At 38.2% G+C, this 25,776-nt stretch overlaps 1 protein-coding gene across 22 annotated transcripts in view; it reads left to right on the top strand.

The window, feature by feature from the left end:
• Window positions 1-25,776, top strand: part of INPP4B (inositol polyphosphate-4-phosphatase type II B) — a 263,711-nt gene that overhangs the window by 102,213 nt on the left and 135,722 nt on the right. For all 22 annotated transcript variants that reach the window (XM_064711309.1, XM_064711308.1, XM_064711307.1 and 19 more), the window contains one exon: window positions 7-123. In XM_064711309.1, coding sequence (XP_064567379.1) covers window positions 7-123 — 117 coding nt within the window. The remainder of the gene's footprint in view (window positions 1-6; window positions 124-25,776) is intronic.

The following is a 25,776-nucleotide window of genomic DNA, read 5'->3' on the forward strand; positions in this document are numbered from 1 at the left end:
GCACAGGGTACAAAAGATCCTCTGTTTCTGACTGGTGTGACCTTCCCACCGGAATACCCCATCTATGAGGAAACTAAAATAAAACTCACAGTCTACGATGTCAAAGATAAATCCCAAGACCCGGTAAGTGCTTTTCTTCAGTCCTTGCACAGATCTGACTGAGGAATGAGTTTCTTGCTGTGTTGTTCTTCGGCTCTCATTAGCAAACTGGGGAGATGGTTTGATGTAAAATTGGTTTTGTTGTTCTCTTGTGCCTAAAATCTACTTCATCTGTTGTTGATATGTTAGAGACTAGAGAAAGAGAACCATGCACTTAAGGTGGGCATTTTGCTATTGGCTTTTTAACTGGTTACATGAGTCAGCACAGGTATTCCTGGCAAATAAAAGATTGCTCTGGTGTGCTTCTTGAGGGCAGAGAACACATGGAATAGACTCTGATAGCACCGTTGTGAATAACTTTGCAGAAATATATTTCTGATAATATTTTACTTCTCTGCATAAACGAGAATGACAGTGGAGCCTGTAACTTGGGAGAGAGCTACTCATATTTAATCTCTTGGGTGGTGATATCTGCAGCTTTCTGTTGCTGCTTTTGTTATTGATTTGTAGCAGTCCAATCTCTACAGCTAAAGGTGAATCATTTCAGGTTCCAGTGTTGTACATTCTTGAATACAGAGTCAGCTTTTTATTCTTGGGAGTTACTCACTTGGGCTGATATATGGAGGCCAGTGGAACAATCTGAGTGATTAAACTGCCAAATAAAGAGCTTGAGTACTATTTTATGTGTTCCAGATAATCCAAGGCAGCCTTAGACAAGGGCTAAGCCTTTGTCTTAGCCTAGGACAAAGCTAGATGTCATAACAGGACCTGTGGGAGATGTGTATTTTTCTTCTGCAGCAGGCTGGAGTCCAGCTGATTAGTTTGCTCTCAGACATCAAGAATGGCCATGTTGACACCTGTATTTAATTGACTGAGTTGCTCTGTAGCTGGCACCCAGCATGATGAAAGCAAGTGCAAGCTTCTGTCCTGACTGTATATATCTTCATTATCTATAAGAAGGCAATCAAGGGCATAATTTGAAGCTTGAGACTGTCTTTGAGCGGCTTACAAAAGTAAAGTTCTATGTTTTGAGAACTTGTAATTTTTTCAGGTAGAAAATTATTGATCTATTTGTTTAAATTTTCAACCTTTGTGAGCTAGCAGGTTGGTTTTGTCCCCTCACTGTGCTCTTTCATGGGAATATGTGGAGTGTTTTAAGCATCAAATCTGAATTTCTTCTCTGTTTAAGAAGGGAAGGGACATGTATATGCATTTTATAATGTATATATTTTAAATTTGGTATTGGATTAGACTACAGGGACTTAAAATGGGATCTGCTGTTTATTCAATAGAGTTGTCACCTGTGGACAGGTAACAGGCATTGAGTTAATGGAGTTGGACTTTGACCTTCCCTTCCAGTTTCATTTTGACTGACAGATGCTGGAAAATAATATCCTATCAGTAAGTGATAAAAGTGAACTGGGTTGGTAGTACTTTTCCCTGTGTTACTGCTTTTCTAGCTCCAGGCTCCTCTACTGCCACTTGTGAAAGAGAAGATCTACCCTAGAGAACTAATATAACTTGATAAGCTTTTTGCAAACCTGTAAGAACTTTCTGTAACTGTTCCTTACAATTGTAGTTCAGGACTAGAGTCTCTCCCAGGGAATCCCACCGATGTAGCTTGTAAATCACGAGAGAATACCTTTCTCTTCTGTCATAGCATTTATATTGTTCCTATGAGAAACATTCTAGATCTGTACTGTAGTATCTTTTTGTGGGGGCAAGTATTAATCTCATCTCTGATTTACATACATTTAGCATTTTTTACTACTCAACCATTTTAAGCTGGATGTAGGCAATAAAAAATTAAATAATATGTAAGATCTAAATCAAGATGAGCTGCAGCATATGTGAATGACCCCAGGCTACCCTAGTTGCAACTTCGTCTGTGGCAATATTTCGACTTCTGTTTACATCCCAAAATCTCAGTCATGCTATAACTTGATTTTCTTACCTGTAATTAATTAGAAACCATCATGCTTTCTATTAGTTTGGGTATTTTTTTTCAAGTCTGGATGTTTATGTAGGCTCATAAAAGTCAGGTTAAAATGAGCTATAATTTGATATCATTACTAGCATAGCTGCAACAGCATGGATCTCCATGCTTGGAGATCAAACCAAACAAACTGGATATGTCCCTTTGGCAGTGAAACTGCTCCCAGTGCTGTGGTGTCACAGCTCTGATTCTCCAGTCTGCAGCAGAGCTGGCTTTCCTGTTCCTCAAAAAGTGCTGCCACGTATTACAGCTGCCAAATGTAGTCCCACCATTCCTCCAAACTGACAGGTAATCCAGTCTTGGGTGGGGGGGAATCCAGGCCTGCTAGGCATGCCCTGCTCTTCCAGGCTGTGCTCCAGAGCAGATGTGAGCTCAAATCATTGGGCATTTGTAGCAGAAATAAACCTTGGATTTGACTGTGAGCTGTTCTGCAGAAATTGTGTTACAGCAATAATTCCCACAGCATCAGGGCTGTGCTACTGCTTGCCTCAGTTCATGAGCTCAAAGTAGTTAATATCCCTTGTCACAAATAAATACTTTAACTTTTCTTATTTGTTTTCATGCAACTATAAGAAGTTAATTCAGTGCATGAATTCAACTCAGCAGGATTTTACTACCACAAATAGAAGACTGTGGAGAAGGTGGGGAAAGGGCAGTGAGTACATCACTGGTTAAAGCATTTTCTTGGGTTTTGTTAAACCTGGCTCTGACTATACAAGAGAATTTGCTCTCATTTTCAAATCTGCTGGAATTTTACTATAATAAAAAACTAACTAAATACTTCTTGAGTTGTGCACACAAGTGATAATATTAAAGTGAAAGAAGATGCTCCTCATTGAGAAACAACCAGAATTTATTTTTCGCCTGCTCTTTAAAAAAAAAAAAATCTTGAAAATTACCTTTCAATGCTAGTATTCCTGTACCAGAAAGCTTTTAGTTGCTTCACTCTTGATCGTCACTTAACTTTCATTATGTAAGAAGTATGGTTTAATTATACTGAAATACTGTGCAGCTGGGATCACATGCACTCTGCTTGACACCCTGAATGTTCTGACTGCACTTCTCACTTTTTATGCTTCTCTGTCTGATGTTGATCATAATTATATCTTGGCTGTGTCAGATTTTCTGTTATTGCAGCTTTTTAGGTGATGAAATGGGGGTTTTTGTTTGTTTTGACTAGTCTAAGTGATTAGTTACTGTAAGTTTTCACTTAAATAGAAACTTTTAAGAAAGACTATGGTATTCCCAGTTCACTTAGATATACTCAGAACAACGTAGTTGAAATGCTTATGGAATATCCTTTAAATATTTCCAGCGAAGCCACGCATACAGATCGGTGGGTAATGCCATATTGTGAGAAATGTATAGTGACATCTGTTTCTACATCACAAAGATTTTTCTTCTCATATTGCCATGGGCAAATTTATGTTTTGCTGGCTTGAGCTACATTGTCTTTAGGATTTTATAAATTTGGGTTTTGTTGTAATGCTGGGGCTGTACCTGTTCTATGTCATTGTCAAATAAGATCAGAATTATAGGCTTATAAATCGTTGAAAAATTACCTCTGTCCCACTTTTGCACAAGCATGCTGTTCTTACCTTTCTTATAGGCATGTAGGTTCGCCCAGTTTGGTCTAGCAAGATTTAGAGCTGAAGCTGGGGTCATTCTCTGGGACAATACTGCATAGCACGAGTCAGGTACCACTGCTGCATGGCAGAGCCACAGTGAATACAAAGCTGATGGTTTTGTGTTACACTGAGAGAAGTCTACTCAGTGTAGACGCCTCCTCCTCCTCTACTCCTCATCTGGGAGGCAGTGGGTGTTGTTCTTTGTTTGGAATATGTGTATCCTGCAGCAAGAATTAACCTCATACCCAGTGAGTTGGGCCACTTCTTTTTCATCCACACATGGACAAGTGCTGGGAGCAGAGGCAGGAGCAACTTTCTGTATCTGCTGGGAACTATCTATATCTGATCTTTGCATCATCCCTTCAAAGATAATCTCCTTTGGATGGATATTAGTATTGGAATTCATGTGCAGTACTAAAAGTTACACACAGCCACACCAATGTTATCTCCTGAGGGCAAGGAGAAACTGGATGTATAAAATGCTGTTAAAATATTGCATTTGACAGTCTGGTCTCCCTTTTTTTACTCTCCAAATTTCATCTTAATCACTCAGAATAAAATTTGATTAATTTGATAATTTTAGAAGTAGTGGGGCTAGAAGTTCTGTTTTTGATATGGGAACATATGTTGTTAAGTGGCAATTTAAGATTACTTAGGCTTTAAGTAACTTGTCTTTTAACTCTTGGGGTTTAAATTTTCTATTAAACCTGTTCACTGGGAATGAAATTTTGCAAAAGGCTTTGCTTTGTGTGTTTTTTGATTTTGCAAGTGTCCCTGTTAAAATTGAATCCTGCTGGGGTGAGCAGGAAAATGAAGACTGTCCATCATGACAGAGGCATTTTGAGTTAAGCCAAATCTGAAGTGACAGTGTTCTGTGTTCCCTTGTGGGCACTGATCCCTGTTACACCACCACCACCATGCAGTTTGGTCTTTGTGCCTTTGCCATCTCTGCTGAGGGGACACTGGAGCATCAGGAGTGCTGCAGGGCAGTGTGTAAAATGCATTAGCAGTGTGTAAAATGCAGGGCAGTGTGTAAAATGCATTGGCAGAGATAAATGTGAAATCTCTACCTCGCCTTCCCGTTCTCTGCCTGCACCACAGTGCACACAGTCTGCACACAGTCCCTCATTCCTGTGAATGCTAAAAATACCGAAACAGTTTATCTTCAAAAGATGAAGCAAAGCGTTATACTTTGTTTAAAGACAAAAACACTTAAGTCTTCCCTTTATCAGTTGTGTTCCCTGCTGTCTCTGCAGGATTTGCAGAGAAATAGTGCCTTAAACTAGAAAATCCTACTATCTCATTCTCCATAATAGAGCAGTACTGTACACTGCTACAGTCCTACCCACAGAAATACTTGCATCAAAGCTTTAGATGTTCATCTTTCTCTGCAAAATCATCTGTTTTTCTCATAAATATATATTTGATGATAGATTTAGTTTTCCTTTTGCATCAGGCTAGATGTTCTTACTAAACATCATTATTCGGAGGAAGAGAGGAATGTCTTTTGATTCTTCGAGGCACCTGCATGTTGAATCCACCTAAAGTATTATTGTCAGTCATTTCTGTATTTTTTAAAAGTCTTGGATGCAAAAGGGGAAAGTCAAACTACTGACTCTTTGGGTTTATATTTATATAAATTCTTTCTTTGAAGTGGCTGAGGTACAAATAGGTTTCATATATCTTAGTCTATCTGTAAGAGAATTGAGGATAAGTGTCAAGACTGGTCAAGTTACAGTTATAGGCTTAAAGTCCATTTGTAGCCTTACTGCTCTTTGCACCTCACCTTTGAAAATTTAGTGGGAGGATTTGGTTTTGCAAAAATATTTCTCCCTTTGAAACTATCTACTACTTTTTCTCCTACCCTTCTATTACTTTTTTTCTTTTCTTATTGAGGAAAACTCCTCCCTCTTGCTGTATCTTCAGGGAAAATTGTAACCTACTGTTTGTTAATTTTCTATTTCCTTTTCCACCTACTCTGCCAATCAAGTGTTAGTTGCTGCCTCATATCAGGCAAAGGTTTGTTCTAAGAGCTGACATTTGGGCAAAGGTTTGTAGAAGTACCTAGCAATGAGACTAATGGTATTCTCTAAGAGTTTAAAGGGTTGCCTTGAAAATTGCTTAGAAAGAAAAGAACGAATTAGTAAATGATAACATTTTCCTGTAAATTTTACTGGACAAGGCACTGGAGGAGCTGCTCATCCCTCAGGAGGAATGGCTGGTGCTGGATACTGAAGCCCTCATAGGGAGCCCAGGCACCACAGGGGTGAAGGATTTCCTTGAGCTAAATGCAGCAACATGGAAATGTTAGAGTCACTTCAAGGATGAGATTTGTTTGTTCTCATTGGTAATTTTTTATTTGTTGTCAGTTTTTTATTTATTGATCAGTTCTTCCAACTCAGATGCATGGGTACCCAGACAACAGCTGGCCTTGCTATTAAAGTCTGGAGCAAAGAAGGCATTTTAAGTACCTCAGCCTTTCCCTCATCTTTTGTCTCTGTGTGTCTCTGCATCCATTAAAGATGAGGTTCTCCTTAGTCCTCCTTTTGTAGCTAACATATTTATAGAAACATTTGTTACTGTCTTTTATGGCAGACGTCAAATGAAATATCAGATAGCCTTTGGTCTTTCTAAATTTCTCCCTGTATAAGCTAATGGAATCCTTGTAGTCCTCCTACATTGCTTTCCCTTTCTTCCAAGGGCCACAAACTCTCTTTTTCTCCTTGAGTCCCAGCCAGAGCTCTTTGCTCATACAGCCCAGTGTTCTTCCCCACCAGCAGGTCTGTTGGCATGGCAGGAGGGCTGCTCCTTCCTGTGTGTTTAGGATTTTGTGAGCAGTGTCCATCCTTCCTGGACCTCTTTGCCTCTCAGGACTGCTACCTAGGGGACTCTGGTTACCCCATTCCTAAACAGGCCAAACCTTGCTCTCTGACAGCCCAAACTGGCTGTTCTGCTGACTCCCTTTCCTTTGCTGAGACTTCAAAACATTATTTTGTGATCACCACGCACAAGGCAGGTCCCAACCAAAACATCACCCACCGGTTCTCCTCTGTTCACAAAGACCAGGTCCAGTGAGGTGCCCTCCCTGGCTGGCTCACTCCCCAGCTGTGTCAGGAATGCCTCTTTCCCACATTCCAGGAATCTCCTGGTCCCTTTCCTCTCTGCTGGGGTGAATTTTGTGCGGATATCTGGCAAGTTGAAGTCCCACCATGAGAACGAAGACCACTGATAAAATGACTTCTCCCAGCATTTGTCCACCTCTTCATCCTGGTTGGGTGATCTGTCTTGTTGCCCTTCCCCCTGATCCTTTCCTGTGCACACTTGAGCCTGTAGTAACCATCAGTAAGCTCTAGACAATCAGAGCCCTTCCTAACACATGGGGCTACCCCACCACCTATCTCCTTCCTTGCTTACTCCTTCTGAAGGGTTTCTACACATTGCACCCTTTGTAGAGATTGATGTAAAACAGAGCAAAGTATCCCATCAGGACTGAAAATATGAAAAGAAAGGTGTATGGAGCAGTGGTAAGTCTGCCCTTGCTTTTGTGCTATGAAAGCAGGTACTCAGAGGTTGGAGACAGATTTTTCTTTGGAGGTTTTGGAGTGTGTGCTCTGTGAAATTGAAAGCAGCAAATTCAATCTGTAAGAACAGATTTTTCTTCCTCTGCCATGTGCCTCATAAAAGTGTCTTTTACAGTTACAGCCATGCTTGTACCAGTAAATGTTTACATTTAAAACTTTGTACTTAAAAACTAAAGCTGAGCAAATAATTCTATGAAAAAATAACATTAGAAATATATGCACTGGATGTAATGTGAGACTTTATCTTCTTGAGCAACTTTTTGCTGGAAGAGCATAGTAAATTGCTTTCAAAGCAAACTAGTTAAATGTTTTGTATTATGCTGTATTTTTAATTTTGATGAATAAACATGAAAGGCTTGTGTAATCATTTAGGATTTCCAATGCTGTTAGAAGTGCACGTATCATTGTATTTTACAGTAATCAAAGCCTCTTTATGTAATCATTATGCAGTATTTTACAGAACTAAATTCCCATGTGGCTGAAATTCTCCATGCTTGGCTTTCTTCATGCCAAAAATGAGGATTTTGTTTTGATCTGTTCTTTGTTTTGTCCTGTTCATCACAGATTGTGTGATCACAAAGAGAGGGCAAGAATCCCTGCCTTCTAGCATGCATTTTTTTTTAAATTATCTGTTTGCAGCTTGCATAGTGATGACCAGAAAGCCAGGAGAACAAATGAAAAATGCAGTCTTGTAGTGTGGTCAGAATTTAGTGCATGTGGTCCTCTCAAAATCTCACCAGCATAAATGTGAATGAGCACTATCAACAGCAACAATTGTGGGCCCAAGGTTTCAGCGTGTAAAGCAGTTACTGCATTCAGCAGAGCATCAGCTGCTTTGTAGTGTTCTGGCAATTTGTGGTGTCTGAGATGTCCTTTCACCTTGAATTTATTACTTATAGGTGAGATCTTGGGTTATAACCAAGGATTCACTGGCACAGGGACATTGGTTATGTTTCTATTTATTCTTTTTTTGGTGGTTTTTTTCACCATTCTTCAGTGATGAGAATTCAGTGCATTTTGTTCCCCCTCTGTCCTCCCTTCCCACCTCACCCTCCACCACCCTCCTGAGTTCTCATTGCAATCATGGTATTTTTAAAGCAAGAATAGTTGAATACTTTTATAGTACCATGCAGTTGTTGATCTTTATTCTTGCAGTCTTATCATCCTTAAATCCTTTGCTGTATACACAGTCTCACTAATGTCAATGAAATTCAGAGGTCTCTCACTGGAGAGGAAATAGAGAAATGTATTTCGTCTGCAAGTTGCTAAGCAGACATGTTGTCACGCACATCAGGAATAGTAAATAAGTAGAACATTTCTAGCATATGTATTCTTGTGAGATAAAATGAAGGTTTTGAGTGTGTCTATGTTATATGTTAGTCTGACTTGATATCTGTCTTGACAACCCTTTCTGGTGGAATCTGAAGTCTTTTTACTTCATGTGTCTCACTGTTGCATATGGTTGTCTACATTGCTCAGCTTTTTGGTTCTAAGGTAAGACCGTGGGCATTTGTTACTGTATTTTTAGTGAAAGAAAGAAAATTTCTAGATCTCTCTGTGGAGTAGAAGTCTGGGTCTTTTAGAAAAAACAAATTGTGCAGGTGTAACTGTCTTAGAAATTTGTCTCTACTATTTCCATCAAAATCTGGCAGCAGCAGTTGGAGCAGCGTTGTATCACAGCGCTTCAGGGTTTTTTCCCCTACTTTACAGAAGTTTTACTGGGTGTATTAGAAGTGCATCCAGAGTTGCAAGCTATTTCCTTTCATTGCAACAGCATCTGCACTGAGAGTAGTTGTGTGTAGGTATGTTTTGTCTTAAAGTGCAGATCCATGAGTTTGTGTTGGAAAAAATAATTTCTCTGTTGAGAACCCTTCAGACAGGTTTGTTTGCTTCTGAACAGAAGATCTGTGTCATGAGGGACAAATGTGATTTTTTTTCCTGTAGAAGGCAGCGGTTAGTATGTTTTTGAGATTCTTGGAAGGCTTGGATTTTGGCACACAGCTGCCTCAGCGAAATCGAACACTGAGGTCTTTGATTTGTGATAGCTGTAGATTCTCATTGCCTCTGTTCCTGCGGAATAACTTGGCAGTTTCTCAAAAAGAAGCAATTGCTAGACTCTTGCTAAAGAAATTATCTGTGAACATGGAAGCTTTGGATGGTTACTGCCCAGTTATTGCTACCCTGTTTTGAAATATCATCCCTGTGAGACAAGGAAGGTTCTGAATAATTAGCTGAGTCCAAATGGCTTTCAGGCTTGGGTATGACAGAAGACTGTCCTTGCAGTATAAATTAAAGTATAGGCACATAGACCCGATTTCATTGAGAGGCTTCCTGAGAGACTTTTCTCTGTCTACACAAAATACTCATGTCCAAAGTTTCATTGCCCATTAAGATGACCTTGGCATTATCACCCTGCAGTCCTCTCCTGGTGAATAACTCTGTCTACACTTAGAATTAGCCCTGTACAGAGTATTTGATAGTAGGGCAGGGGTGTATTCCTTTTCTCTACTACTTTCTAAAGTTCCTTAGGCAGTAGCTCAGTGGCCCCTGGAAAAGGCTCCTCTAGGAGGGAGGAGTTTGGGCCTGAAGTTTTCATGTCTGTTTTCAGGCAGGTGAAACTCATAATGGGCAGTGTATTCAGTATGAAGACAAAAAGCCTGTTGACTCCAGTGGCATAAACTCCACAGGAATAGGATACTGGCATTCTTAACATCTGAACTATTGTTCCTCATAATCCATGAGCTATCTTTTGAAGGAGTTGAAGAGACAGTAACAAGAAGTGAAGGGGTGTTATGCAGTTTGAAAAAGCAAAGCATTATTTGCCCTGGGTTTGGTTTATTTCCCCCCTTTTCCTGCCAGTTCATTTTTTTTTCCAGATTTGCAGTTTGCATTCCCTGCTAGCTGAGCAGCCTGTTCTGTATGCTCAGCATGGACCATGCTGTTTATTTGATGTTTCTGAAACTCCTAGATGAAGCTGCTTTTAGAGTTACCTGATTTTTTTTCACTTTTATTTTAAGACAAATTGGATGTAACCATTGACTACGGGTGTCTATATGTGATGAATTTTGCAAGTATTTTTCTTAATATCTTAAAAACATGTTCAGAGAATATCAAATTGTCTAGTGTGCTTGCCTATACCAAAATAGTGATTCAAGTACTTTATTTCATTTTATTGTGGTTGCTCATTTATGTGATGTATTCATGTCTTGTTCAGGATTAGCCCTGCAAAATATGAGAAAAAGCCTTCAATACTTTATTAAAGTAATTTAATTTTTCAATGAAATATTTAAGTTGGCTTTTCCAAAGAAGGAAACGTTGTCATTACCATTAAACTAATGTAATAATATTACATTATTATTAGCAGTTATTTTAAGCAGATCACCACTTTATCTTAAATTAGCCTCTCCTGTTACTGTAAGGCCATTCACTTCTAATAATACCTCACCTTCTTGAAGAACACAGTGGTTAATGGGGATGTTTGGTTTGGCTCATATTTCTAAAATGCTTTCATTTTCTTGTCTTTCATGAAATTTAAACTGTTCTAAAAGGTGATATTAGACAAAGTACCCTTTAAATGTTTGAAATAAAATTCCAAGAATGTTCACCTGGCGTGTTTGATTTCCCTTGAATTTGGTTTTGTTTGGGAGATACTTTTAGGGGGGAAAGGGACTGTTTCTATTAAGATCCTTGGCCTGATAGTGCTTTAAACCTCGTAGGTCTAACTGGCTGGATGAGTCAGAATTTCCACGTGGTATAATTGCTGGAGCTTGAGCTGGCATGGAGTTTGCAGGCAGGGTGCTGCTTGCAGCCTGGAATATAGGTTAGTGTCTCAGCCACAATGGCATTTGCAGGAGAAAGGGCTAGAATTCTAAAAGGTGCATGTCCTTACATGAAGGTTTCTACATTCATTTCTGGAAGGCAGCTTAAGTTGTTTCTTTTAATCTCATACTCCTTCTTCTGGTTTTCAAATCAGTAAGGAGATCACATATAGGTGGATTTATTTTCTAAGCTAGGTGTAAAGATTGGAGTTTGTACCCAAGAGCAGAGTGTGCTGTTTAGTGCTCTTTTTCCTGTGTGCTGCTTCTAGAGTCAATATTAACAAAGTCCTACGAAAAATGAAAATAGTCTATGATAAAACAATGCATAGCATTGAAGGTCTGCTGCATATTAACAGAGCAGTTCCTATTCATGCAGGAGGAATTTGTATACCTGTATTTAGAGTCATGCAGTCTTAGAAAAGATGCTACTTTTTGAGTTATAGTTTCTTCAAGATGTTTAAAGGAAAAGGCTGGAATGTAGACTACAGTATCAGGTATCTTTATTTACATTTTTTGTTTGTTTGTTTGTGTTTTCCTCTTTCTAAATCTATGTAGTCCTTGTTACTGCTGATCAAGTTCACTGTCTCTCCTTAACCTTTCAGTTTTTAGGGAAGGGAGTTGAAGTAGTGCTTGTGTTGCTATATTTGGTTAGCTTCAGATCCAGAGCTGGAAATGTACGAGTTCTGTTAATAAATCCTTTTCTCTAGTGTCTGTCTGGAAGTGGAAGCGATGTGTGACTGCAGGATTTCCCTGGTGATATCACTTCAAACACAGAGTTGTTTGCAACATGTACTGAGTGCTCCCGCTTCTTTCTTCTGAGGGTTCTGTAAAAGTGTTACTGTTCACATAACTCTGAAAATTTCTTGCTAATGAAAATTTTCTTTGCAGTAAATGTACATGAAAATTTACGTACTTTCAGCTCCAGAACTTGTATTTGAATCCAGTCTTTTCAGATATAATGGGATTCTTAAGCAGTCTGTCCTTATTTGAAACTGAAAGGAAATTTGTTGAAAAAAGCAAAGAGAAAAAGGGAAGAGTAGATTCCTCACTGATCTTCATGGAAATTGTTAAATTTGCCATGAACTTTTTATGTTGCTCATGGTGCTTGCTGCTGTAGTTCCCTTCTGTTAGTTTCAGAAAGTTGAAGAGTAAGGTCAGTAGCAAATGAAACCAGTTCTGCTGACAAACTTACAGATTTCTGAAAAGTGCCCTAAAAAATAACAGTTTCTTTTCAATGGCTTTATGATTTGTGGCATCCTCTGTTTCACAGTCCTACCTTGTTTGTCTTTTAAAGCACAACACATCATACCCTTGAATAAGAGAGAGCCTTCTGGCATAAATTTCACTGAATATTTTTCATTCAGTTGGCTGCTGCAAAGGCAGTTGATTCTTATATAATTTTCATTCACCTGTAGAATTAGATTTATGTAATTTGTGATAGGCTCTGTTGCATGTCACTATTTGTTACTTTTTTACCTTTAAGCATAGATTTACCACAGCGGTGCAAAGAAAAAAGGCAGTTTATCCTGCATGACAAAGTTACTCCCCTACACACAGAGTTTGCGTGTAACCTACTTAGACTGTAGATGTTACTATTTATGTGCTGTATAACCTTTGGGGAAATCATAGCTTATATATTGGGCTGGAAAAAGACTGAAAGGTCTGGAATGGTACTGGATTGTCTAAGGTGCTTTTTAAGAATGAAACATGAGTTTTTAATGTTTTTTCATTTTTTCTTCATGTTAGAACTTCTGCTGTAGCTGAAGAGTATGTTAACTCTTATGGGTAGATTTTATAAAGGTATTCTGATGGGACATGCTTATACACCTGGAGATGTCAGTGGGCTGCTCAATGGATTTGAATCAAATGAGACATCCAATTTCCCATTTTTTTGAGGTATTTGAGGTACTTTTTTTTTTTTTAGCCCCATGTATCTCCTCAGGCACTTTTAAAACTGCTTGAAGAAATCTGTCAGCACCATTTTCAGACTCCATGAGCATTTGAAAAATGTGACCCTGACTTCTCCAGAGTGGTGCCCAACAGAGCATCTCTGTTAGAATGCAGAGTTCAGCCTACCTACACAAAGCAGTATGCTCCATTAACTTTAGAGAGGAAGACCAAGCACCTTTCCAAGAATTAATTAATCAGGGGTCTGGATGAAACACATTCCTGGGAGTCGAAAAACAAACACATTTTGCTTCACTCTCCATCCTTTTTTAGTGAAAAACTTAGCAATAAAACTCTTAAACTGAAATATGAACATGTGTTCATTACTCCTGTTCTTACAGTCACAGGAAGGTCTATGAAGGCTGTGATGCCCTTTGCTTCTAAATCTTTGTTATAAAGGACCACTGGAAAGGAAAGTAAGTGTTTAATACAGCAGCAAGAATGCATTTAGGAAATTTCAGCTCTGTCAGCAAGTCCTTTCTAAAATTCCTATTCTCTTGCAGGGTTTTTTGTCAAAGAAGATTTTGATACAGGCACCTCTTATTCTGACAGTGTGAATATATGTAATGCTTATTATTTTAAAAATTAATTTTAAAAGTAATAGGTTTGAGGTGCTTGAGTGTGATGGTTTGGTTTGGAAGAGGTTCTTTGGCTGGGTTAGTTTTGTGGGGAGTTTTGTTATTTGGGTTTTTTTATTGTTCATTTTAAGTAATTAGTGAGAATAGGGTAAGGAGGAATGAGGAAGGCTGTGTTGGGAGCTACAGTACTGATCCTGTGCTTATATGGATGTATGTAATTAGCACAACAATACTGTAACTATTTTAAGCAAGGCAATGCTCTTACTCTTTTACGCACCTCAGGACAAAACAGGAATTTTGGGTTCTTTGAGCCTGTGCCACTGAATACAGGCCAGGTGGTTAAAACTGTGCCAGATTCATAGCTGAGTGTGTCTGCTGTGGTCCAGAATAGCAGTCATGGTCCCCAGGGCAATGCAAGCATAGCAGCAGTCGTGGAGTGCCCAAAAGAATTCAAGAGGAGTACAGCCCAAAGGGAATTTGCAATTTTTCATTTTACATTTGAAGATATGGTCGTTTAGAAGATAGGATTCAGTTAGGTTGAAAATGAATCTTTTTCTGAAAGAAAAATAATTATGCAGAGTCACAAGGGGATCTATTGTTTAAATTATTTTCGTATTATTCAGTCTTTAAACAGTGACTTGTATCTATTTTTATCTATTTGCATTTGGATGCAAGGAAGTTCTCTTTTCTAGTAAGGTTCTGCCACTTTTCTTGTCACTAGTTCTAAATAGAGGAATGCTGAGAAACTTGGACCTGCTTGGAGTCTTTAATACACTGCTATCTGTCTGGCTTGGGTGTCCCCACATGCTGTGGCATAGTGTTTGGGATGTTCCAAAAGCTTCAGTTCTTTGCTTTTGGTTAAAGGCTACCCCAGCTTTTAGACTCTACTGATATTGGCCATCTGCATTCTAACTAAGTAGAAAAGTTGAGTTTCTTCCTTGGAATGCCTGGGGGCTAGCACTGGCTTTAGAATTTATTTTCCATCCTGGTGCAACAACTTATTTGCGCATGATTTTTTCACGTCTTCCCCAAACCAGCATGCATTCCACTGCCAAAGGCAGTTCCTGACTCCAGTGAGGAGTTCTGAAGCAGCATTATTCATGCCCCTTGTGAAAGTATCACTCGTGGAGAGGAATGGTTTTAGTTTTCTGCAGGTAAATTCCTCATAAGTAATTCGTTTTATCTCTGGGGGTCTTGGGCTGTGGGAGAAGGCAAAGTTACTCATTTCAGCCCAAACTCTTTTGTGTGGTGAATTCTGACCAGAATGGAGGAAGAATGCCATAATTTAAAACAGTTTCTGAACAGCTAAACCAAGTAAAAAAACTTTAATGTGTTTCTTTTTTCCTTCTTTTTCTTTCACAAAGAAAGTACACAGCAATAAAGATAATAGAAACAGATTTTTTTCTTTTAATGCTTTTGTTGCTAGAGTTCATCTGTCTACCTGAAATGAATAGGGATCCAAAGCTTTTCCATAGCTTCTTGGTTTATTAACCCTTTTTTGCAGGTGCAGATACACTGGAGTGAGTTCCATGGAATATTATTGTGTGTGATGGTCAGGAATGTGATTTGAGCAGGCATTTCGTTTAGTTACCCGACTGAGCTGCCTTTAATTTAAATGTTACTGTGTGTAACCTTTGCTGAAATATTTTGTGTTGTCCTGCTTGGCTGCCAGTCAGCCTCTGGGGGCTTCATCCTGACTGTTCACTGCAGCTTGTTTTCACTTATTTTGAGTATGGTGGTGTTGCTTATTTTAATATGCAAACAAGTGGAGAGTTTTTTGTTTGTTTCTTTTAAATTTGAAATGTGGGTGTCAGGTTTTTCTGATCTATTGTACAGAAATTACTGAAGTTTGCAGGAGCATGAAACCATTTATGAATAATTTTCTTTCATATATGGAGAGAACAAATCTTATTCTCAGTAAATAAAGAGCAGGGAAGTCAAGAGTAGATAACAGAACAGTCACTTAGTGCAGTCTGATATGTATGTGTGTCTCCTCATGGAAAGTGGTGTATATTAAAGTACAGAAAATATTTGTACAAGAAAAAATTTCTGTGAAATCCTATTATAAATGCTAGTATATCACACCCAGGAATATACTTGCCAATGTTACGGTGAGTATTAAAAGAAAGTTAAAAGACATGTATGTGAAAGTTAAAAGACATGTATGTGAACTTTGATAATTTTGAATCTGAAACTTTGCAGATGGAGTTTGTTAAGACCTTAATATAAAAAGGCTGTGAACGTGGAAGTTTAGAAAAGCAGAGATGACTTTCCTTTGTGATGCAAACTTGGTGACCAGTGAGCTGGTTGCTCTGAGTCAAGCACAGAGCCTTAGTTTGATTTGTGGTTACTAAAAAAAGAAAAAGATATCCAGAGAAAAGAGTAAAGCCCTTTTCTGGGTTCAGTGTGACCATGCCAACTCCTAGTGTCTGGAACCAGTGAATGTGCTGCACTGGCCCCGTGCCACAGGGCAGCCTTTATCTGTGCCCTGCAGGCACGAGGAGTTATTCTGCCACATGATTCATGGGTTGCCAACAGAGCAGGATTTATACAGAATGCATTGGAGCTGTTTATTATCAGCACAGGATGTGGGAAATTTAAGGGGGAAAAAAAGGGAGAGGAAAAAATACTGCTGTTAATACAATTGAGCTGCATAACTGGAAGTGGCTTTTGTTGTTGCTTTGCTATATGGAGGCAGTGCTGGAAGCAAACTGAGCATCTGCTTAGGAAGTTTGGTGTTCTTAAATGATGTTCACCAGGCACTGGTGCTTATCTTTACAGAGAAATATGCAAGACAAAATTGAAGCCAGCCTACAGATGTTCTTTCCTGGGAAGTGTAGTTTATTGGAATGGCACTGTGCTTATGTCTTTGGTGAAATGAAACAATAGTAGCTCTGCCCTTGAGAGATCTTTAGCATCCACAACACAGTAGATGAACAAAAAGGTTAAACCATGAATAATTCTTTGTCATTTTTAAGATCACTTTTTAGCAGGGAAAAAAAAATCTTCCAGACTTCACTTGGATTTGTGGGGTTATGGTAGCTATAGTACTGGCAGGAGCTCTCTTGTGTGTAGGCAAGTGAAGTGCATGATTGTAAAATGATCATCAATACATGGCAAACCAGAAGAATCAACAGGAATTTTTTGGCCATAAGACTAATGATACTTCTCATGATGCTGACATTTCCAGCTGCTGCTTCTTAATGTTGTCTTTGGAAGAACCAAGTTTCTGTGAATATATGTTATGGATAACTGATATGGTATTTTTAAGTAGAAACTGAAGTTAGAAATAAAATTGATTCTGTCATTTGGAAGAACCTGGAAGAGACAAGTACCAAAAAGTAGTCCTTCAGCAGCTGTGTGCCTTTTCCCAAGGCTTCTACCAGCTGTGTTCACAAATAAAACTTAAAAAGAGGGAATGGTAATTTTTTTAAATGAAGGCATTTATTTGCATGAGTTTCCTTTTTTGTCTATAAAATAGAGTAACTAACTTTTGTTTCATATGCCAGTGGTAAAACGTCATAATGACTTACATGAAAAGGAAACTTCTGCAGCAAACTTTATTATCAAATTCTTGGTAGTGAAGAATGGAAAAAAGTAGAAGTTTGGCCTACCAGCAAAGGGAAGTTTCTGATCATGGGAGTCCAGAAATCCTGGAAAAATGCTTATGACATGTGATCCATACTGGTGCTGTCCAGGTTGAGGTGTTAAATACCAGCTTTCCTCAGCAGGGCTTTGTAGATCACTGTGTTCAGCTCACTGTTAGGCAGGAAAAGTAATTCTCTCTTCCAGGAGAGAAATATCTCAGGAGAAAATACACCTGGGTTGGCACATGGCTTTTGGAGAAAAGAAGGGTCTGGATGCTGAGTGTTGTGCAGTCTGACTTCCCTCTGACAGAGGCTGAAAATGCCATTCTTGGTCTTCTTTTGTCATGGTGAGGAATTAAGGCAAGTGCTGCCTCAGGAAGGACATGTTTCACTGTGGCAGCATGGAAGGAATTGCTGTGTGCTAAGGACAAAGATGCTAGGTAGAAAAATAAATTAACAGTTGAATTAAATTGGGGTAGGGGAAACAAAAATTACCATGACAGAAATGGGAGGACAGGTGGAGCAGAGAATTGATGTCCTGGCTCCAGCATCTTAGGTCCTCCATTCTGCAGGACAAAGGTATTTAGTTTTACATAGACATGGATGGCTTTTATGAGATGAATATTGACCAGAAAACAACTTCCATAAATGTCTAGCTTTTGAGCTTGCTATTTCACACAATCAACCTTCCTGCAGAGGTCTGAAAGGCTGTCACTCTTGTGTTTGCAAAACTTTCTTCATGGGTTTCATTCAAGGGCTCTTAGTTTATTCTTACATACACAAGGGAAAAGGGAAGTATTGTTAACTCAGAGCAACCTTGAGAATTCTTGGGATTTTTGGGGACCTTCACATGCCCTGAAACTGTCCCTCTCAAGGTATTTGCAATTGTGGATTGCTCAAAGGTTTGTGGTAGAGAGTGGTACATAAATCACTGCCTTTCTGTGCCGTGAGATTTGTGTGGAAGGAGGAGAATTTTAAGCTGCAGTCTTTAAATCACACCTGTCATGCACACTTTGTTAATCCTAACATAATCTTGAGCTGAAGCCTCACATGAAATTTAGATCAGTCCTGGGCCTTCCTTTCAAAAGAATGCTCAGCTATTATTTTTGAATGTGTACTTTGAAGTCCAAGCATGTTTTAGTTTTTGCAGGGAGTGATTACTGAAGATCATTAATGTGGGTTTTATTCCATTCTGATCTTTTCAAAACCAAAAGATAGACTTCAATAAAGAGCATTTTATTAATGACGCTCTGATGAGGTCTGTGCTGACAGCTTTGGAGTTAAGGTTCTTGCGGCAGTATTAAATTAGGTATTATTTCAAGATCTTTAGTGCTTAAAGCTGAGCAGAGTGACTTAATGAAATCACAGACTGCAACAGAAAGAAATTATTCTCATTTAGGCCATGTCTATTGAAGGTGCATAAATAAACAATTGGTATACTTTGGTTTAACTGCTCATTTTCATTCTTGTACATCTGATTAAAGATGGTTTTTAATGGTGCTAGTATTTATGTGCAAATAGAGGAAATTGTAGCAAATTCTAGGAGGTGTGTATGGGAATACTTATTGTGATTTTGCTGGTGTTTGGTTCTTTTTAAAGTTAAATTATTAACTTCTTAGATTTTAAAAATATTTTTTCGATTTGCTAGCCAAACTATTGAAAAGCATTTTGACCCTTTTTATTCTTTCCTTTGTGAAATAAGCTAGAAGTGACAAAATTAATTTTGGCCAACTTTATGGAAGTTTTAAAGATGGAGAAAAGACTCAGGATTAATTTCAAAATAATTCTGCTGATGCTGGTACTGTACAAAATAATGACTAAGTTGGGGCATATACGTGAGAATGGGATTTTTCTGTCTTCAGAAAGATGTGATAAACTTTTATATGGGGTGTTTCAAATGATGTGTGTAAAACAGACACTGTCTGTCTCCCTTTAAGGTTACACGCTCTACTCATCTCCAGTGTTCATTGACCTCATTACATCCTCATATTTTGTTTGTCATGTTTCAGTGTGGCTGTTGCTGTTGTAGATGAGGACTTGGACTCTTTATCTGTGGTATGACAAATGAAAGTCATAAATCTGTGGGTAGGAGGTGTTTTGGGTTGTGGTTTTGGGGTTGTATTTTTGGGGTTTGATTCTGAATCAACTTGTGCAATTCAGCTGCTGGATATGGCTTTTTTTAACATTGGAAATTGAATGGGTTTTATTAGAAAACTGGGCATGTGACCCTTGGCATTCATGCTAAATTAGTTAATATCTTGAAATGTTTCCTAGAATTAATTAGATAAAAAATGAATACATTTTTATCTAATGGAGTTTTGTCTTGCTTTTGATTTTTGTCTGAAGGACCCATCTGTAAGATGGTTGAGTTGGAGGACTCCTTTTGGAGGGCTTTTCCAACACTGATGATTCTATGATTCCACCATAATAGTAATATTGGATGCAATGTGGGTCTGCAATAATTTACAGAGAATTTATGGCATGAGTTGTACGATGTTCTGTGAATACAACATTATTTCACATATAAGCCCTTCCTTGTTGCATATATCTTTTTTCCCTTTTAGTTGAGTTGTGGAAGGGGAAGCCTTTAAACATTAATTTTCTAGAACTACCATTATCCTGCCAGCACATAGGATGCTGTGCTATTGAGGATGCTATATCACCAGCTGTCCTCAGGCTGAGGAGGTTACCATATTTTCACATGTAAAGTTACTGTTCATATCATTCATCATGTGTTAAAATAGTTTTCTTTTACAAATAATGACTCCCTTTGTCAGGGAAGGAGGTTCTGCTCAGTGTGGAAGGAGTGAAGCTGCTCTGTACTTGGCTGAATGATACCTATAACTTGTGACCTGTGGCCTTATGATACATGAGGCTACCAACACATTTTTGGAAGCACAGACTATGTGGTTTATTAAGCGGATAGAATTTCTTTCACTGTTTTTCAGAAGTTCCTCAACAAGATGTTGCATTATCTGTAGTGACCCATTTGAAGTTATGTAAATTTAGATTTGTCTATGGCAAAATGTGTCTGTTCCTTTCACTTTATCTAGAGAGATATCAACTCTGTCATCTAATTTAGATTACATAAAATCCTTGCTGTGGAAATGTGCATGTGCTTTTTTCAACCCCTATTCTTGCGGTATGATGGAGAAAACACAGAAATTTTCAGAAGCACAAGCTTTCTTTAGTTCCTGAAGGAACCTTGGGCCAAGAAAAAAGTGCCTGTTTCCATCTTACATCAGCTTGTCTGATAACAGATCCTGTCTTTCCCAGAAAACAATGTCATGCTGAATTTCCAAATAAGAAGATGCAATATAAAAAGGAAGAAAGAAAGAATCTGTAGGTAATTTCTAGAAATAGAAGTGTGGCGGTCAAATTTCAGACCTAAGCAGCTTTGCCAACAATATTGTTCCTAAGAGATCCTTTTATTTGCAGAAAAAGCATCACTGAAACAGTTCCCCAAAAAAAGGCCACTTTTCAGGTTCTGAAAAAACTCTAATTTTATTTTTTCTGAGTAGTGAAAATATTGAAATATATTAGCTCTCTGAGCCTTAGCATCTTTCTGCATTAATTCTGAAAGAGGCAAAATGATTGCTTAAAAACATACACCTAATGTCTTTATTCACAGCTTGTGCTTCATAAGAATCAGAGTTTAATTACTTATCTCAGGCGGCTGTGACTATGAGCTTTCCTGAGCCTGCTTATCAGTCTGAAAGTAGGGAGCTCATTACTTACCTGGTTTTAAGTAACATCTCTGCAAGAGCTTGATCATGCTTGTAGAAGAGGATTACCATGTCTTGCAGATTGCAGTTGTGCTTTAAAAAAACGTAAAATTGACACTGTAGGAAAGGGTTTATCTTTATGTGGCAGTTAAGCACAATGACGCATACTCTGGTGAGGAAAGCTGTTCTTCCTGTGAAACGGTTTTGAGAGCAAAATCATGTGTGTTGAATGGGGATGTAGTCATGAATACAGTATCACTGATGGAAAAATGAACTTCTCTTCACACAAACCTGCGTGTCTGGTACAGGAGAGAGAAGTTTTACCTTCTCTTGTAGGTACAAAGTTTCTTTTAGGTTGCTGGATAGTAAAATAGTCCCACAGAGATACTTGTTTCCAGTGATACCTCCTCCTTCCTTTAAAGCAGAAACTGATTTAGATTGTGGGACAGATGACACATTTGTCTGGAAACTTCTTCCAAAGCCAGCAGTGAATTTATTTGATAAATAAATAAATAAAACTCCTTTCAGTGTCTCATCTCAGAAGACAGGGAGCAAAGGGCAGAGCACTAGCAAAAACTATTTAAAGATAGCTGTTCAGAAGGTTATGGGTTTTAATGTTTGTGTACTTAAGCATTTAATTCTTGCTCTACAGGTTTAACTGTTTTAATCCAAGAAAAAATGCTTTCTCAAATGAAAAAAAAAAACAATTGTACATTTTTTCTTTTTAGATAGCTTTAGAAATGTTTATATTTGGGTAGTTGGGAGTGTTTATATTTGGATCGCTGACAACATTTATTTTCCCAGCATCTTCTGGAGGCTCTTCAGAGAAAATTCCTTGCTCCCCTCAAGCGCGGATTGTTAGAAATGCGGATGGAGCATGTGGGAGCCCTGGACAGAGCAGTAATTCTCATGAATTCTCATGCTGCAGTTCCACAGGCTGGGAGGGACATGCACTATGGAAGTGCAGCTATAATCTTGCTAGAACAGACTTTTATGAATAAATAGATCCTGTCTATGAAGGCAAAGAAAACAGAGCTTGTAGGAAGCCCCGAATATTTTCATACTCCCTCTCACCTGTCTAAAATATGCTTTCTGCCACAGTAAATCTGATGAGCAATTTTACTCCTAATTCTGTAAAAGAGAAGTGAAATCCTATCCATTAGGTAATGCTAGCACCAGACCTCAGCCTCAGCTGTTTTTTAAACATTATCACAAACTGTCAGAAGAAGAAAAGAAAAATTCTTCTTGGCAAATATAGTTTTCTTTGCTTTTGTGGATGTTTGTGTGAGAGTTCTTCAGCTTCTATGTGTTAGAGAAAAGTTTGGTGTGTGCAGAAATTTCCCTTAGTTCTCCTAAAAAAAAGTGTTTGCCAGCTGGAACAATGCAAACAGGATGAAATAAAGTAGACTGTCAGTACATGCCTCTGTGCTTTTCTAGTAACATGAAGTTTTTTGGGTGAACAAAGACTTAATATGTCAGAAACAAATTGTGTGAATGAAAACACAGGTAAATTAGTTGTTCAAAGTGTAACATAGGACTGGAGCAGATGATGTGATTTGGGGAATGCAGAGCTTATGGTATGATAGTGTACTGAAAAAGCTTGACTTATTATCCTAACAAAATGAAGTACAAGAGGGCATATGATTCCTTTCTCATTAATTCATCAGGAGACCAGTATGAGGAACAGAAAAGAATTACTTATCTAAGACACCATGTTGGCAGAAGAGCAAAGGAGTATAAACTTGCCATGAATAATGATGGGCTGTAGATTAGGAAACTACTCTGAACTATCATTGCAATCATGTGTTTTGAATGACCTTCCAGTCAGAAGAGAGGGAGAGGAAATTAAAATAATTTCAATGTGTAGTTAGAAAATGTTCACTTTAGAATGTAAAAATTTATGTTAAAAAGTTACCATAAAACATGGTGTGGGGGATAAAATCTTCAGTGTTTTTTGGGGGTGATCTTAAAACCATTGTTTGCTTCTATATTTGGTTAGTTTGGTACCTCACATAAAAATAACTCTTTCAAAGTATTGAACTCAAGGCCCCCAGCTGGAAATGCACTCGGGTCTTCTTGGCACAGGGATAATACCAGCTCCTCTAGGGAACTTTGGAGGTTCATAGACTGCTCCAACAAGTTAAATTCTGGATTCTTCATTTCAGCTTCTGCCATGAGTCAGAAAACAGGGGTATTTTGTGTAGAGTATTGAAGGGTCTAGACTTGTTTAAGGCAGCAAGACTTTTTTTCTGTGTTTAATATGTCAATAACCTTTTGTCACTTGAGTAGATGTTGCAATCTTGTAGAGAACTGGAACACTTGGATATACCTCTACAAAATGAATAAAATCAATCTTGTTTCTTGTAACTGGTTCATCAGTGGAAATGGCATCATGTTTAATTTATACTAAGATTTCTTACTGCAATTTCTATGGTAATAGATGCAAATTATGAAACGTAGACTTTAGCATATTCAAAAAAAGCTGTTTATTCAGTAAATCAAAATATAGGATTTCAGTTTATTTTGTCAGATATTCACAGTCAAATTTTAAATTTTGCTGAAATTTTGAGGCAGAAGATCATGTTCTGGAAATTTTATTATGCCATTGAGCTCATCTGATCACTCCAGTAATACTTGCTTTAATTCATGTTGTCTGCCATACACTGAAGTGAGGTGGAGCTGACCTGGTGTTCATCAGACAACTGTAGGAGCTTTTTACCAGCTTGGGCTTGCATCCTCTCAAGTTTCCTATTTCCTTCATCACTCTAGAGTGAGTATTTTTGGGATATAATTTGTCAGAACATCTGGATTTCTTTGGCTGCCATTAACTGCTGCCTTGTTTGTATTGTGGAGTTGGTCTCAGGGTTTTTTGAATAGTGCCATTGCAGTAACTAGGCTGAGGTGTTTGGATCTGGGAACACAGGTCCCCATTGGCTGGTCCATGTAAATGAAGAGCCAGAAGAGCTTAGGAATGCTCCATCTGTAGCTTGCTGACAGAAGCCAGAATTTGCCTTTTGTGAATTTTATTTCACAGTGGAAGAAAGTCGGGAAGAGGAGGCACCACAAGCACCTTGAAGGGTATTTTTACTCTTCAAATTTTGCAGATTGTTCCCAGTATAAAACAGACTTCAACAGGATCATTCCTGGGAATTATTGTGGGGAGGAGGCAAGGCTAACTGGCTGATTGTAACAGGTGCAGACTTAAATGCGATTTTCTTTTCTATTTCATTAAAATTATAACTGACCAAATGCCTAGAATATTCAGTACCTATTAAGACTTTAGAAGGCTACTGTTACAGAGAAAATAAAATGTGGGCCTTTGTCGGGGCCGAGCCATTTGTCGGTGAGGGGAGACTCAGACACTCAATATGAGTGATAAGCAAATTCCGTTTATTGAAGAGAGCATCAGACACTTATACAGCAAGTAATAAGCTTATGAATATTCTGTAAGCTAAGCAATCTATTGGTTAAACTATACCATCAACTCTTCCTCATTCCTTAGGGGGGTTACATGTCTCTTTTCTCATGCCTCTTTCACTGTTTGTTATCCTACCACAGCTAGGCCCAAGGACACTGTTATCTTGCAGGTGCCGGACTTGGAATTAGCCATGGTTTTGTACTTTTCCATTTTCTAGCAGCTAAATTCCCAACATCTCCCCTGTTTTTATTTTTTAAAAAAAAGAAAAGTTCTATGGGCTAAGTGTGTCACACTCTTTGCAACTTAAAAATAGGCAATTCTAACAACTAAACAGTATTTTCATCTAGCAAGGTTTCTCTCTTACAAAAGATTCAAGCCAAGAAAACAAACCAAAAAGGCTATCACTAATTATAAGATATGCTATACAACAGATATAAAAAAGAATTCTATGTACTATAAAGCTTAACCAAAACTCAGGTGTGTTACTTTGCACACAGGTCATAAAATAAATGCCTATCGTAAAAGCATAAATCTAGCTAACACCACTCAAACTTAACAGCGGCTAGACTTCAAATATTTTAAACCTAAAACACTAAACTTAACAAAATTAAAACCTTAACAGCATTCAACATTTAACAGCACTTAATAGATAATTTAACTCAAGCTACCCAGCAACAAATAAAACTTACTACAGAAATAAAACATAACATTTAATATAACTTACAGGCCCGATTCTAAAACACTAAGCTAAAACAACTTTTTTTTTTTTTTTCTTTACGTGTTTGCTGCAGCATTTTTATACTTAATGCACTTAATGTACTTAAACATAAGTAGTTGTTTAAGGTATAGCTGTAAAAGAAATTCTTTTGAATTCAGTGTTTGCTTTTATCTGTACCACATTTAAACAAGGCTTAAAAAACACAAAAACATACTCATTACATCTTACTTATACAACTACCTTAACACAAATTTAACATTTTCAAATTTTTCAAAACATAATTTCAGAATTTGATGTTCTACCGATTAAAGACTGTGCTTCTAGTATTTAGAGTCTATGTCAATACCGGTGACCCCAAGACAGCACAACGAATACTTGTGAGTCAAATCGGCCGAAATTTGACTCCCGCATTCACTGCGCTGATTTCTCTTTCACAGTCTCTTCTAAGAAAAACAAAAGGGTTCTTCTAACTTAGGTGATAAACGCTGGCGCAATAGTCTTTGGTGTCGTTTGTTTACCATCACTGGTCTCTTAATTGCAGCAGGAATCTTTTCCTTTTGTTGACAAGAGTTACAATTATTACGGCTGTTAAGGTCTCACACTGAAGCCCTTGCCCGCTGCGGGTCAGAGGGAGAAGCGCTCCGCTGGAAAAAGCGCTCCGGTCCCGCGGCGCCTGTGTCG

This window comes from Zonotrichia leucophrys, chromosome 4, assembly GCF_028769735.1.
Source record: "Zonotrichia leucophrys gambelii isolate GWCS_2022_RI chromosome 4, RI_Zleu_2.0, whole genome shotgun sequence".
Lineage (NCBI taxonomy): Eukaryota > Metazoa > Chordata > Aves > Passeriformes > Passerellidae > Zonotrichia > Zonotrichia leucophrys.